General features: G+C 44.6%; 1 protein-coding gene across 2 annotated transcripts in view; it reads left to right on the top strand.

Moving 5' to 3' along the window:
- The window catches only part of ITSN2 (intersectin 2), a 199386-nt gene that overhangs the window by 123974 nt on the left and 59517 nt on the right, over positions 1-15895 (top strand). For both annotated transcript variants that reach the window (XM_063115903.1, XM_063115904.1), the window contains one exon: positions 1867-2058. In XM_063115903.1, the coding sequence (XP_062971973.1) occupies positions 1867-2058 (192 nt within the window). The remainder of the gene's footprint in view (positions 1-1866; positions 2059-15895) is intronic.

The raw sequence follows: 15895 nt of genomic DNA, 5'->3' as shown, positions 1-15895 counted from the left end.
CATTCGTACAACATAAATCCCAAGGTGAATAAAAAAAGTATGTGTTTGAAAGACAACAGAGTGAGCTCCTATTTTATTTCTAGGGGAAGGGTATACCAGGGAGTGGGCACCATCATGGAAAAGGCCCTCTTTTGGGTTGTCTCATCTGTAGGAGGTGGCACAACCAGGAGGGCCTCACGTATGGTGGAAGGTGTTCTCTCAGATATCCCAGTCCCAAGTTGTTTAGGGCTTAATTCCCAAACTTTAAGCCTCACCCAGTAGCAAATTGGCAGCCAGTGCAGTTTTTTTCAACAGTGGTCTTCCATGGCTAGGCACGATGCTGGAAATGGTGAGGTGGCACTATAAAATGTTTTAATAAATAAAAATGTCACATAACACCCTTGCCGCTGTACACTGCAAGGGTTGCAGCTTCTGGACCACGCATAAGGGACTACACCACATAGAGTGCATTACGGTAGTCAAGATGTTAGTTATCAGAGGGAATAAGTAAAGTCCTGCAACAAAATGTGGAAAGTTGAACATTTTCCATTTCCCTGCACTTCCTCTTCCACATTGCTTGTGGCTGCTAGTGAAGCTGATGGATATGTGTCTATCATCTCTGGGCATAAGCAATCCTGTGGGAGGGAGTGCAATGTTTACCAGCTTCTGAAAAAGGGGGAAGGAGATTCCCAGTTTTCAGACTAGAGCAGCATGTCTGTGTGAAGAAACTGAATGGTAGGGTGGGACTCTGAAATCTCTTTCTCCAATGATAAAGAGCATAGCTTTCCTGTTCTTTAAAAATAGCTATAAAACAATAAATGGGCAAATCCCTCCCTGGCAGGATCATCAGCAAGCTGCGCTCCCTTTATCCATTAGATGAGAGCTTCTCCCCATGAGCAATTTTTTGCATGCTCATGATTGGTCACTGAAAGAAGTTTTGGGGTCCTTTTCATGACATTGTCAACTTTCAGGGCCTCCCATGCTGTTTTCAAGTGGCAATCCATCGTTTTATAATCCCTGAAAATGCAGTAATAAATGGAAAACACACTAATTTTTTATTGCATTTATATCACGCCTTTTTTCCTCCAAGGAACCCAAGGCAGTGTACATAAATCCCCGCCTCTCCATTTTATCCTTGCAACAACAATCCTGTGAGGTAGGCTGGGCTGAGAGTCTGTGACTGGCCCAAAGTCACCCAGTGGGTTTCCATGGCTGAGTGGGGACTAGAACCTGGATCTCCCAGCTCCCAGTCCAACACTTTAGCCACTACAGCACACCAGCAGTGCATTTTGCTGCTGATAGAATTGAAACCTATGGGAAGGAACTTGTAAAAACAAAGGGGCAGGAGTATGTATATTTTGCTGATCATTAAACCTGCGAAGACTTTAGAAGACAAAGCCCTGGTAAGGCTGTGGGTAAGGCTATAAATGTTTACAAATGTTGTATAACTTTTATTTTTTTAGAGAGCCAGTGTGGTGTAGTGGCGAAGGTGTCGGACTGGGAGTTGGGAGATCTGGGTTCTAGTCCTCACTCAGCCATGGAAACCCACTGGGTGACTTTGGGCCAGTCACTCACTCTCAGCCCAACCGCCTTCACAGGGTTGTTGTGAGGATAAAATGGAGAGGAGGGGGATTATATACACTGCCTTGGGTTCCTTGGAGAGAAAAAGGTGGGATATAAATGTAATAAATAATAATAAAACTAACGTTTGCTGAATATGGAGAAGCCCTGAGGCTGACCACAGGGATTGGGGAAGTTCTGCTTTTGAAGTACAAATAAAGCACTTTTCCCCTCATCTGGAAATGCCCTATAATTCCAAAACAATACTTGGTACATTTGCTTCTGCTGAATAACACAATATGTCTTGTGGATTTCTTTTTCTTCTAGTGTGTCAAGTAATCGCGATGTATGACTACATGGCGAACAACGAAGATGAACTCAGTTTCTCTAAGGGGCAGCTCATTAATGTACTGAACAAAGAAGAAATGGATTGGTGGCAAGGGGAAATCAATGGCATCTCAGGTCTCTTTCCTTCAAACTATGTTAAGATGACCACAGACTCAGATCCAAGTCGGCAGTGTAAGTGAAACTTAGGATTGACTTTCTCGGCTTGTGTATTTTAGTTAAGTATAAAGAGCATCATTGTTCCTGCTGTTCTTTATTCAGTCACTTCAGCCAGTCAGTTCACTCAGACACTTTCCCATCGCTTCAGCAAAAAATCAGATTATGATTGCAGCTGTGAGGCTAAAAACAATGTCTCAAATGGTTCACAATAGTCACAGAGCTTTCTTCATAAAAATGCAACTGGTTCTAATGTTGAAACTCACTGCTCTTGCAAATTGTTGATAATATTTTCCAAACCGTATGTTTTTTGCACCTCTGACTTAAGCACTCTGGGAAAACCTTTCTAAGCTACAGTTTAGATAAGGAAATTATTTCTAGGAACATGGCTATCACTTCAAAAGTAGCATGGGAACCCCAAATATGTAAATGTTATCTGTTATTTTTTGGGTCATTCACTTCTAGCACTGAGTTTTGTCTTAGCTCCTGTGTTGTGACAGATACGACTTTGCTAACATTTAATATTTATTCACATTTCATTTTTATTCACATGATTCCACAGTCTTCCTTGTGCTTTCAGCACCAGTAGCTGGACAAATACTACTTGTTCTTTTTTGGCCTCAAACTATACGGCATCTAGAATTCATACATATCAAGAAGGAGGTTATGAGCTCTTTCATTTTGTCTAATTTGGGCTTATATGTGATTTGTTTTGGCCAGAAGACAGAATTCCCTATGGTTACTAATCAGTGCTGTGCTCTTTCTTCTAGGCAAAATGATAATTAATCCTAGTCTGACTTTCCTAGCTGTGGTTAAATCATCTCATCTCTGCCAGGCTTGGCGTAACTTCTGAAGCAGCAGGGGGTGGGGCGTTCTGCTGTGCTCACGAAGTCTCCTGTGCGATTTAGAACCCTTCTAGATTCCTTAAGGAACCTCCACAAGTACAGGAGCACAAGTACAGAAGCGCCTCCTGCCCGGCCACTGCAGAAGTTGTGGTAGAGCAAAGGCACAGGGCCCTGCTGCCGTTTTTGCCACGTTCACCCTGTTCATCTCCTGTAGGGGAATGCCGGTATGGTCAAAATGGACAATGTGAAAAAATAGTCAAAGTTCCAAAATCACAGCCCTGGTTTTATTTCTTCTCCAGCCAGTATTACTCAAGAAAATAGTGAAAGGTCAATTACATTGTGGGTTCTCTGTCAATGGCTCTTATAAAGTTTACCTCTTAGCACTTATGACTGCTGTCTGTATCATTTCCTATCAGTCACAGCCTGTATATTAAGTGTGCATTTGGGGGGAAATGAAAAATGTTTCTCCTAAAGAGGTTGAGGTTATACTTGAGCAGGTTGTACCTCCCACTCACTTCACCAGGCAGGGCTACAAAAGTTACACTTACCCAGATCATCCTGTGGGATGAAGCCTCTCCCAGCTCTGGTCTTGCTTTGGTGTGAGGCAAAGGGTTTTTGATAGAGCTTTGTCATTTTTCTGAACACAGCCTTTTCCTTTCTCATCTCCCCTGGATTAGCCAGGGTGGAAAGGAAGTTGGAGGAAAGAATAGAAAAAGAGCATGAGTTACAAGCACTTTGGTAGGGACCACAAGCAACATGAAGCAGCAATAATTTCTTGATAGGGAATTTCTAGCCTGGTGAAAGAGCACTTAAATATCCGAGGAAAAGTTTTGCAGCTGGAACTATAGCAGAGAGAGGAATCTCTGTGTGGACAGGCGAAAGAGAGGAGCAAAGGCCACCTGACACAGAGAAACGATCTTCTGGGGGACTGTTGCACAAGCCAGTGCCCCTGATAATGACTCAGATGGTGCTTTTACCCAGTCGGACAGGGCAGCAATTTGAGACTCCTGCCTTGCTAGGTCCTTCCAGCCAGTGCAATGAGGAAATGGATCTGGATGAGCAGGTAAATGTCTTTGGTTAACTTTTCATTCTCTCCCCCACCCCCACCCCTGCCTGCATCACTATCTTTCTTCTGTGGGAAAAGGAGGCTGCAGCAGTTTCACTAAGAAGGGGCAGCATCTTCCACCATTCAGTGAGTTATTTGGGCAATGATGGGAAGGACCTGTTTTCTAGATCTCTTAAGCATTCCTCACTACTGTTTCCTTGTTTGTCCAAGAACAAGGAAGCAAGAAGAACATCTGTTAGTGCTCCAGGCCATACATCACCTGCTGGAGATCCAGACAATTGAGGTGGTGCCACAGCATGAGTGATTCTCAGGAACTTACTCCATCTTCTTCATCATCCAAGAAGAACAGGGAATGGAGGACAATTTTCAGCTGGAAATGCCTGAATCAGTTCATGAAAAAACAAATTCTGCATGAAAATGCTAAACACCATAATGAAAGAACGCCATCAAAGGAACAATAGATCTCACATAGATATGTCTTGCTCCATCAGGAAAGCTAAAGCTGAAAATGAGCTGAAATTAGCAATTCATTGACCTAAAATCAACAAAAAGGCTTTCTTCAGTTACGGGCATAGTAAAAGACAGAGTAAAAGAATAGCGGTTCAACTACTCAATGAGGATGGCAAAATGATAAAAGGTGATGTAGCAGTGATGGGGGACTTCAATTACCCTGATATCTGTTGGGAGACAAATACTGCCCTTCCAAGAAATTCCTGACATGTATGGGTGATAACTTTCTCCTACAGAAAGTGGAGGAAGGAACTAGAGGATCGGCAATCCTTGACTTGATATTGACCAACAGGGATGACTTAGTCGATAAAGTGGCAGTTATGGGAACTCTGGGGGAAAGTGACCACGTCATACTTGAATTCTTGATTATGAAGGAGACAAAAGTTGAGTGTAGGCATACACGTACTCTGGATTTTAGGAAAGCTGATTTTAATAAACTCAGAACTATAATAAGTAAGGTCCCGTGGCAAGTGAGCCTCATGAGAAAAGGAGTGCAGGATGGGTGGGCGTATTTAAAAAATGAAATTTTAAAGGCACAGTTACAAACAATTCCAACAAGGAGAAAAGATAGAAGACAACAGAGACAATGTAGCTCCACAAAAAGCTTAGAGATGACCTGAAAACAAAAAAGGATACATATAGAAAGTGGAAGGAAGGCCAGGCTACAAAAGAAGAGTACAGACAGGTGGCACAGAAGAGCAGGAATGACATCAGGAAGGCTAAAGCTGAGAATGAGCTGAGGTTAGCGAGGGATGCTAAAAGCAATAAAAAGGCTTTCTTCAGATACATGAGTAGTAAAAGACAGGAAAGAAATGGTGGTTCAACTGCTTAATGAGGATGGCAAATTGATAACAGATGACAAAGAAAAGGCTGAAGTGCTCAATTCCTACTTTGCCTCAGTCTTCTCCCAAAAGCGGGTCTATGACCCCCCCTGGAGAAAGTGAAGCAGAAGTTGAGGGGGCAGGATTGCAATTTGAGATTGATAAACAAATGGTCAAAGAACACCTAATTTCCTTGAATGAGTTCAAATCTCCAGGGCCCGATGAACTGCATCCTAGAGTAATGAAGGAGCTAGCGGAAGAACTCTCAGAACCTTTGTCTATTATCTTTGCAAAATCATGGAAGACGGGTGGAGGTGCCGGACGACTGGAGGAGGGCTAACGTTGTCCCTATCTTCAAAAAGGGCAAAAAGGAGGAACCTGGGAACTACAGACCAGTCAGTCTGACATCCATCCCTGGGAAAATTCTGGAGCAGATTATAAAGAAGTCAATTTATTTATTTATTTATTTATTTTAATTTTATTACATTTATATACCGCCCCACAGCCGAAGCTCTCTGGGCGGTTTACAACTTTTCTGTAAACATCTTGAAATCAATGTGGTGATCACTAGAAGCCAACATGGATTTGTCAGGAACAAGTCCTGTCAGACTAATTTGATCTCATTTTTTGATTGGGTAACCTCCCTTGTGGACTGTGGGAATACTCTGTACAGCACCATGTACATTGATGGTGCTATATAAATAAATAAATAAATAATAATAATAATAATAATAATAATGATATTCTGATTAACAAATTAGTGAAAAGTGGGCTAGATGGAACAATTATTAGGTGGATTCACAGTTGGCTACAGAATCAGACTCAAAGAGTACTTATCAATGGAACCTTCTCAAACTGGGGAGAGGCAATGAGTGGGGTTCCGCAGGGATCAGTCCTGGGCCCAGCGCTCTTCAACATTTTTATTAATGATTTGGACGAGGAGGTGCAGGGAACGCTTATCAAATTTGCAGATGACACAAAATTGGGTGGGATAGCTAATTCCCTGGAAGACAGAAACAAACTTCAAAGTGATCTTGATAGGCTGGAGTGCTGGGCTGAAAAAAACAGAATGAAATTTAATAGGGATAAATGCCAAGTTCTACATTTAGGAAATAGAAACCAAAGGCACAGTTACAAGATGGGGGATACTTGGCTCAGCAATACTACAAACGAGAAGGATCTTGGAATTGTTGTAGATTGCAAGCTGAATATGAGCCAACAGTGCGATATGGCTGCAAGAAAGGCCAATGCTATTTTGGGCTGCATTAATAGAAGTATAGCTTCCAAATCATGTGAGGTCCTGGTTCCTCTCTATTCGGCCCTGGTTAGGCCTCATCTAGAGTATTGTGTCCAGTTCTGGGCTCCACAATTCAAGAAGGACGCAGACAAGCTGGAGCGTGTTCAGAGGAGGGCAACCAGGATGATCAGGGGTCTGGAAACAAAGCCCTATGAAGAGAGACTGAAAGAACTGGGCATGTTTAGCCTGGAGAAGAGAAGATTGAGGGGAGACATGACAGCACTTTTCAAATACTTCAAAGGTTGTCACACAGAGGAGGGCCAGGATCTCTTCTCGATCCTCCCAGAGTGCAGGACACGGAATAACGGGCTCAAGTTGAAGGAAGCCAGATTCCAGCTGGACATCAGGAAAAACTTCCTGACTGTTAGAGCAGTACGGAATCAGTTGCCTGGTGACGTTGTGGGCTCTCCCTCACTAGAGGCCTTAAAGAGGCAGCTGGACAACCATCTGTCAAGGATGCTTTAGGGTGGATTCCTGCATTGAGCAGGGGGTTGGACTCGATGGCCTTGTAGGCCCCTTCTAACTCTGCTATTCTATGATTCTATGATTCTATGACAAAGAAAAGACCAAAGTGCTCAATTCCTACTTTGGCTCAGTCTCCTCCCAAAAGCGGGTCTTTGACCCCTCTGGAAAAAGTGAAGTACATGCTGAAGGGGCAGGATTGCAGTTTGAGATTGATAAACAAATGTTCAAGGAACATTTGAACAAGTTCAAATCTCCAGGGCCCGATGAACTGCATCCTAGAGTAATGAAGGAGCTAGCAGAAGAACTCTCCGAACCACTGTCTATCATCTTTGCAAAATCATGGAAGATGGGTGAAGTGCCAGACAACTGAAGGAGGGCTAATGTTGTCCCTATCTTCAAAAAGGGCAAAAACAAGGAACCTAGGAACAACAGACCAGTCAGTCCGACATCCATCCCTGGGCAATTTTTGAAGCAGATTATAAAGAAGCCAATCTGCAAGAATCCTGAAAACAATGCAGTGATTACTAGAAGCCAGCATGGATTTGTGAAGAACAAATCCTGCCAGACTGATCTGATCTCATTCTTTGATCGGGTAACCTTTGCTACCTCCATCGCATCCTCAAGTAGCTTTTCCAGCAGAGCTCTTTTGAGTTGTCTGGGGATTGTTAACACTCTCCTTAGCGAATGGGGCCTTGGTTTCCTCAAGGACCCGCTGTGACCTGTTTGCATCTCACTTTGAGGACAAAATCACTTGTTTCCGCTGCAAACTTGATGCTGTTATTAGCGCAGTTCCAGTTGAGGTGTCTGATACCACCATCTTCCTGATTTTGTTGGATCGGTTTCCGCTACAGTGGCCTGATGATGTTGGCAAGGTACTTGCAGAAATGCGACCAACCACATGCTTTTCCTGGCTAATAAAAGCTAGGTGAGGAGGTTTGACTGGGGCCGTAGCTAGACCTAAGGTTTATCCCAGGATTGTCCTGGGGTCAAACCTGTTTATCTAAGTGCCACACAGGGCATCCAGCGCTCAGGCAGGGACGAACCCGGGATGATCCTGGGATAAACTTTAGGTCTAGCTACGGCCTCAGTGGGGCCAGGGTGTAATAATGAATGCTTCTCTATGGGAAGGGGTGGTCCCTGCCATCCTTAAAGAGGCGGCAATGCTACCACTGCTGAAGAAGCCCACTCTGGACCCAATGGTATTAAACAACTATTGCCCAGTTGCAAATACTCCTGTGTTAGGGAAAGTATTGGAGAGAGTAGTTGAGGCGGAACAAATGCAGGCACTCTTGGAGGACACTGATTATCTAGACCCCTTTCAATGTGGGTTTCGCTCTGGTTACGGGACTGAATCAGCCTTGGTCGCCCTGATGGATGACCTTTATCGAAAGAGAAACAGGGGGAGTGCAACCCTGTTAATTCTGCTTGATCTCTCATTGGCTTTTGATAACATCGATCATGGTATTCTCCTCAATCAACTCCATGGGATGGGCATTAGAGGCACTGGGTTCCAGTGGTTCCAGTCCCACCTGGAGAGTTGATTTCAGAGAATAACATTGGGTGACCATTTCTCAGTCCCTTGGCAATTAAGCTATGGGCTACTGCAGGGCATCATCTGGTCCCCAATGTTGTTGAATATCTACATGAAGCCTTTGGAGGTGGTCAATAGGGGATTTGGAGCAGAAAGCCATCAGTATGCTGATGACACACAGCTCTATCTCCCTGTGACATAGATTCATAGAATCATAGAATAGTAGAGTTGGAAGGGGCCCATAAGGCCATCGAGTCCAACCAACCACTCAATGCAGGAATCCTCCCTAAAGCATACCTGACAGATGGTTGTCCAGCTGCTTCTTGAATGCCTCTAGTGTGGGAGACATCTGAAAGATCAGGTTCATAATTTTGAGGTACTCCTTGATCCATCATTGCTGCTGGAGGCCCAAGTGGCCACAGTGATTCAGAGTGCCTTTTACCAGCTTTGGCTGGCTTGTCAACTACAGCCTCTTCTGGACAGGGAAAACTTGGCCACAATGGTATGAGCATTAGTAACCTCATAGGATTACTGCAATGCGCTCTATGTGGGGCTGCCCTTAAGGCTGCTCCAAAAGCTGGAGCTAGTGCAAAACGCAGCAGCTCGGCTGTTGTCAGGAGCTGCCTCTTTTCAGCATATAACTCCTTTGCTAAGGGAATTACTCTGGCTGCCTATTGTCTATCAGGTCAGGTTTAAGTTTTTGGTACTTGTGTGCAAAGCCATAAACAACTTGGGACCAGGATACCTGAGAGAGCGCCTTCTCCCTTACCAACCTGTCCAATCCCTGAGGTCTTCGGAGGTCATGCTCCTGGTGGTTCCCCATGGACCTATTGCCCTACTGGAATCCCCCAGGAGAAGAGCCTTTAGTGTAGTGTTCCCTTCTCTGTGGAACTTCCGTCACCTGGAGGTCAGGCAGGTGTGAACACTATGCTGCTTCCGGTACCTCCTGAAAACAACTCTATTTCAAGAAGCCTTCCACAACTGAATAGCCACATTTTTTTCTAATTTGCTTTTTTAATCTTCTTTCTTTTTACTGTTAATACCAATGGTATTAATACCAAAGTACCTCTGGAATCTTTTTTAGGTATCGAGTGGTATAGAACTATTGTAAATAAACAAATGACATTCTGATTAACAAACTAGCTAAAAGTGGGATAGATGGTACAACTATTAGGTGGATCCACAGTTGGCTACAGAATCGGACTCAAAGAGTGCTTATCAATGGTACTTCCTCAAACTAGGGGAAAGTAACAAGTAGGGTACCACAAGGTTCAGTCCTGGGCTCAGTGCTCTTCAATAATTTTTATTAATGATTTGGATGAGGAGGTGCAGGGAACGCTTATCAAATTTAGAGATGACACAAAATTGGGTGGGATAGATAATATCCTGGAAGATAGAAGCAAAATTCAAAGTGATCTTGATAGGCTAGAGTGCTGGGCTGAAAAAAACAATGAAATTTAATAGGAATAAATGCCAAGTTCTATACCTAGGAAAAAGAAACCAAATGCACAGTTTCAAGATGGGGGACACTTGGCTCAGCAATACTACAAACAAGAAAGGATCTTGGAACTGTTGTAGATCACAAGCTGAATATGAGCCAACAGTGTGCTGTGGCTGCAAAAAAAGCAAATTCTGTTTTGGACTGCATTAATAGAAGCATAGCTTCCAAATCACACGAAGTACTGGTACCCCTCTATTTGGCACTGGTTAGGCCTTATCTTGACGTGTTCTGGGCACCACACTTCATAGAAGATGCAGACAAGGTGGAGGGGGTTCAGAGGAGGGCAACAAGGATGAACAGGGGTCTAGAAACAAATCCCTATGAGGAAAGACTGAAAGAACTGGGCATGTTTAGCTGGGAGAAGGGAAGATTGAGGGGAGACATGATAGCACTCTTAAAATACTTGAAAGGCTGTCACACTCGATCATCCCAGAGTGCAGGACACGGAATGTGAATAATGGGCTCAAGTTACAGGAAGACAGATTCCAGATGAGACTGGAGGACAGCCAGCAGAGGAAGAATTACAGAGGCCCTCGTGGAACAGTGAACAAGAGGTAGAAGGTCAGTTGACCAAGAAGAGAAGAGAAGAGTAGAGACTCCCTGCTGAATGGGATTGAAACCCAAGTATGTCATGAAGACCCATGGACTCACAAGGTATGCTGTCTCCCTGGAGCACAAATTAGAGATGTAACTGAAGGGTTGCCAAAGCCCATAAAGCCCACTGACATATACCCTTTTCTTCTTATCAGTGTGGGAACAAATGATATTGCCAAGCAGAGCTACAAAGAAATCATGTCAGACTTTGAAGCTCTAGGAAGAAAGCTCAAAAACTTTGGGGCCTAGATAGTTTTCTCATCCATCCTCCCAGCTCTTGGAAGAGGAATACAAAGGGAAAGAAGAATACTCCAGGTGAACAACTGGCTACAAAGATGATGCGGATGTGAGAGAGTTGGATTCTGGGAGCATGGGAGGTAATGAGCAGAGTACCACAGGGCTCAGTCATGAGCCCAATGATTTTCAACATTTTTATCAGTAATTTGGACAAGGAGGTGCAGGGAATGCTTATCACATTTGCAGATGACACAAAATTGGGTGGAATAGCTAACACCCTGTAAGACAGAAACAAACTTCAAAGTGATCTCAACAGGCAGGAGTGCTGGGCTGAAAACAAAAGAATGAAATGTAATAGGGATAAATGCCAAGTTCTACACCTAGGAAAAAGAAACCAAATGCACAGTCACAAAATGGGGGATACTTGGTTCAGTAATGCTACAAGCAAGAAGGATCTTGGAATTGTTGTAGATCACAAGCTGAATATGAGCCAACAGTGTGATGTGGCTGCCAAAAAAGCAAATGCTGTTTTGTGCTGCATTAATAGAAGTATAGCTTTCAAATTGCATGAGGCACTCTTCAAATACTTGAAAGGTTGTCACACAGAGGAGGGCCAGGATCTCTTCTCAATCATCCCAGAGTGCAGGACATGAAATAATGGGCTCAAGTTACAAGAAGTCAGATTCTGGCTGAAGATCAGAAAAAAATGTCCTGACTGTTTGATCAGTACGACAGTGGAACCAGTTACCTAGGGAGGTTGTGGGCTCTCTCACACTAGAGGACTTCAAGAGGCAGTTGGACAGCCATCTGTCAGGGATGCTTTAAGGTGGATTCCTGCATTGAGCAGGGAGTTGGACTCGATGGCCTTATAGGCCCATTCCAACTCTAGTATTCTGTGATTATGTGGTTCTATGAATATCAGCTCTTTTCTCCTAGGGAGAGCAGAGAAGATCACCAAGGAAGACCGCTCGCTACTGTGCTCCACCATATTAGACATGATGCACTTGTTTCACTGCCCAGATCAGTGATAGCAGCTTTTGGGCTTTGCATCACTCTTAGCCCCTATCGTGGTTCTTTCTGTCCTGGCTGCTCAAGATTGCAACCCAGCTAAATATTGCAGTAAAGGTTGCAGTCAGTGTAAAGAAGTTACTCAAGTGGTGGCTTTCAGGTGCCTTCAATAAAAGGGTGCTAATTATTTTTTTTAAGGGGTGTTAATTTGATACCTCCACTTTCTTCAAGTAAGAAGTGACACAGGTCTGACAGGATGGGATGCTGGTTGCAAGGAGTTAGTGACACATATCAGATGGCTCCATTTGTAAACTCACAGTATCAACTGGCTGAAATTATGGGTGATTAATCTGGCTCTCCTGAAATTCTAGCCCATACTGATGGGACTGCATGCACCAACAATAGAGGCATATGTGAATCACCAGAATTGCCCAGGATCTCTGTTAGAGGAATCCTTTTTTCTGCTCTATCGTGCCAGAGGAGCATCTAGAATCTATGTCAGCAACACATGTGTGAGTAGTCTTCAAGGCCTAGACCAAGGGGATTGCAGCATGAATCTGAAAGACTTCATGTCCATCACCAGTAGACCTGTTTGAATCCTCAGTCAACCTGAAGAAGACATGCCATAAACATTAACACCATTACCAGATTTCAGTGTGAGGGAACCAAAGCCACAGTTGCACACTTTCCAATCTGGCATTTTTGCTGACAGCTCTTCTCAAGTTTTCTGGAATATTAGGTCAGAGAAGGTAGGAATCATTCTGGAGGCGAAGGCAAGCTTCACTGTCTGATTTGATACTGCCATCTCAGAAACCTCCATGGCAACATCATCCATGGCCAGTCTGCTGAGCCAGCCTTGGCATCATCTGGGCCTAGCTTGGTTAAAACTGTCTGCATAAATCTCAGCAGTCACTTTTATAAAGTAAGGGATATGTACAGAAGGTCTTAGATACAGTAAAGGCCTACAGAAGAGGATGTTTGAAACTAATGAAGGGTGGGTGTTTTTTTTAATGTTGTAGGACAAAGGCATGTCTGTATTGTTGGCCAACATTAGGTGTGCTGGCATTTTCCAGTCTGGCTTGGATCCAAATATTCCTAAATGCCAAATATTTGTAAATGACAAACAGATGCTCTGTTAGCTATCTTGCAAGACAAAAATGGACCTATTTTTTCCCATCCTCGGCATAGGGCATGGCTAGCTGGGGCGATATCCCGGGGATCGCCGCAGGATCATCCCTGTACGTCCACATGACACACGGGATCCCGAGAGGAGGGAGGGATGATCCCTCCCTTTCCCCGGGATATGGCCTTACACTTCTATCCCAACTTTTCCCGCGGTCTCAGGATGATCCCGAGACCATGGGACGTGTGGGCTGCCATCCTGGTTTCGTCCCTGCTCCTCACAAGTAATCGCGAGGAGCCAGGAACCTGGCACGGGGCACGGAGCTCCTCAGGAGCTCTGTGCCCACTGGGGGTGGGGTGGGGGGAGCAGGAGGTTTTATTTATTTATTTTTAAAAAAAACACCTTTTGCTTTGGAGCACTCCTGTGCTCATTTTCAAAGGAAAAAAAAAACAAAATGGCATGTGCAATGTCCTCTTCCTCCCGGGATGTTGCGCTCTGCGTGTAGACTGAGGAGGAGGATCTTGCGATCATCATATTGCGAGATCATCCTGTTGAGGTTTTATATGATTGAGGTTTATGGGAGATTTTCCAACCTCATTAGTTATTGCACAGACTAGGCTTCTGGCCAATAACTTTGTAGCAGAGTATTACAGCGGTTTACAGCCAAGTCAGCAAAGACACAGATTAAGACTGAGATTTGAATTGGTTTAAACAAACCTTTACTGGCATATAAAAATATAATTTAGTTATGGCAATCACAGATAACAAATACTTACACACGGTCAGTCAATACAGCTCTGATACATCTCTGAGTGATTCTGAGTGATACATTCTGAGTGAGTGATACATGTACATGGAAATACATTTACTTTTATAGACTACCTGTACAATGATGCAACTTCTTGCAACCCTTAATTGAAGACAATCAGTTTACCAATTATTCAATTATGACATCAATGTCCAGGTGCAAAGTTGACCTTTAAATTTTCTGCTGAGTCTTCTGTTCCTCCCAGCTTCTCAGCAATTAGCAAATCAATGGAAACATAACCAGGATCCGTTCCAGGATTCCAACACATCCCCCTCTACCCCCTGGGTCTAACCATGCTAGACCCCCTGGGTCTAGTCTTCCATTTGAGTAGTTGATCAAGGTTCTGTGTGCTTTAACCACGCCATCATTTGAACCTCTTAGGAAAGTGTCCCTGAAGAAGCTCCCATGGCCAGTTCTTTTTCTTGTTGCAATCACACCTTGCTCAGGATCTCAGAGTTGGGCACTCTGTCATTTCATAAAGAATGCTGCTTAATCTACCAAGACAGAATAGTCCTCAGAACAAATCCAGCTTTTCTGCTGAAGGTCAGCTGTTTTCATTTGGCACAATAATTGAGCCTTCCTTCCATTAAGGTGTACCACAGACTAACTAAAGAGTTTGTCAAATTCTATATCATTTCATCCATCTGCCTTAAGGAAGTCTCCAAAGCTAATGTTTACGTGTAAATCAGTCATCATCATCAGCAGCATAATAATAATGTAATTTATACTTAATAATGTAGTTCATACTTCCAAAGCTATTAATAGTACTGTACAAATGTAGCTTAATCAGACATGAAGGAGTGATGTGATCACTTCTTGGCACTTTTGACTTTTCCTACTGGACTGGATTTTTGATATCTCTTAAGGCTGATACATATGTATTATTTTCCTATACAGAGGTAATTTCTGCATAAGAAAAGCCATGGACTCATCTACACCAAGCAGGATATTCCACTATGAAAGTGGTATGAAAGCTGTATATAAAAGGCAGGAGCCACACTACTGCTCTATAGAGATATTGAAGTGCACTGCAGGATCTACACTACTGCTTTAGAGTGGTAATGAAGGCCATTGCTAGACCAGGCATTAGCCCAGTGTGAGGCCCGGTCTCCCTCCTGTGTATCCAGGTGCACAGGGGATTCCGGGGTCAGGCCGGGCTAAAGCTTCCCTTAACCTGGCATAAGCGGATTCGCTTATGGCCCGGTTTTTCCACAGCCCTGGCCTGAGGCTGGGGCTGCGGAAGGTCCTAGTAGCCACGGACTTGGCACAGTGCTCATAGGAGCACTATGCCCATCGGGCCGGGGGGGGAATCACGGGGGGGAGATAGGGGCTGGGGGAAAGGCCGACCCGGGAGGAGAGAATGGGGAAGAACGGGCACAGGCATGGCGGACGGGGGAGGGGGGAGGGGGAAGAAGGATGGGCACGGGCATGGCAGACGGGGGATAGGGATGGGGGAAGAAGGATGGGCATGGGCACGGGCATGGCGGATGGGGGCGGGGGAAGAAGGATGGGCACGGGCATGGGGGGAGGACGGAGGACAAGGCATTGGGCATGGGGGAGAAAGAAGGACGGGGGACAAGGCATCGGGCATGGGGGGAGGGCGAGCGGGCGGGGGGGCATCAGGCATTGGGGGAGTGGGGTGGCCTTAATTTTTTAAAAATAATCTTACCTGCTCCGGTGGTGCGCTCCTGCGCACATGGCCCTTTAACTGTTAAAAAAAATGGCGGACGCGACGGGTCTTCCCCTTGCCCCGTCGCGTCTTACGTGTGGAAAAGAGCGACGGCGAGCGCTAGCTGTAGCGCGCCGTCGCCCTGACTCCCCGCCAGATTTTCAGGTAGGTCTAGCAAGGCCCGAAGTGCACTGACAACTGGTGTGGCCCATGACACAACTACACCAAGCAGGATATAACACTATGAAAGTGGTATGAAAGCAGTGTATGGTATGTGTCATGGGCAACAGTTGTGAGTGCACTTCAATACCACTATAAAGCAGTAGTGTGGCTCCTGCACTTTATATACCGCTTTCATAGCACTTTCATAGTGGAATATC

This window comes from Elgaria multicarinata, chromosome 2 (genome assembly GCF_023053635.1).
Source record: "Elgaria multicarinata webbii isolate HBS135686 ecotype San Diego chromosome 2, rElgMul1.1.pri, whole genome shotgun sequence".
Classification (NCBI taxonomy): Eukaryota; Metazoa; Chordata; class Lepidosauria; order Squamata; family Anguidae; genus Elgaria; species Elgaria multicarinata.
Note: the sequence above shows the minus strand (reverse complement) of the source record. Positions and strands in the feature narration are given on the sequence as shown.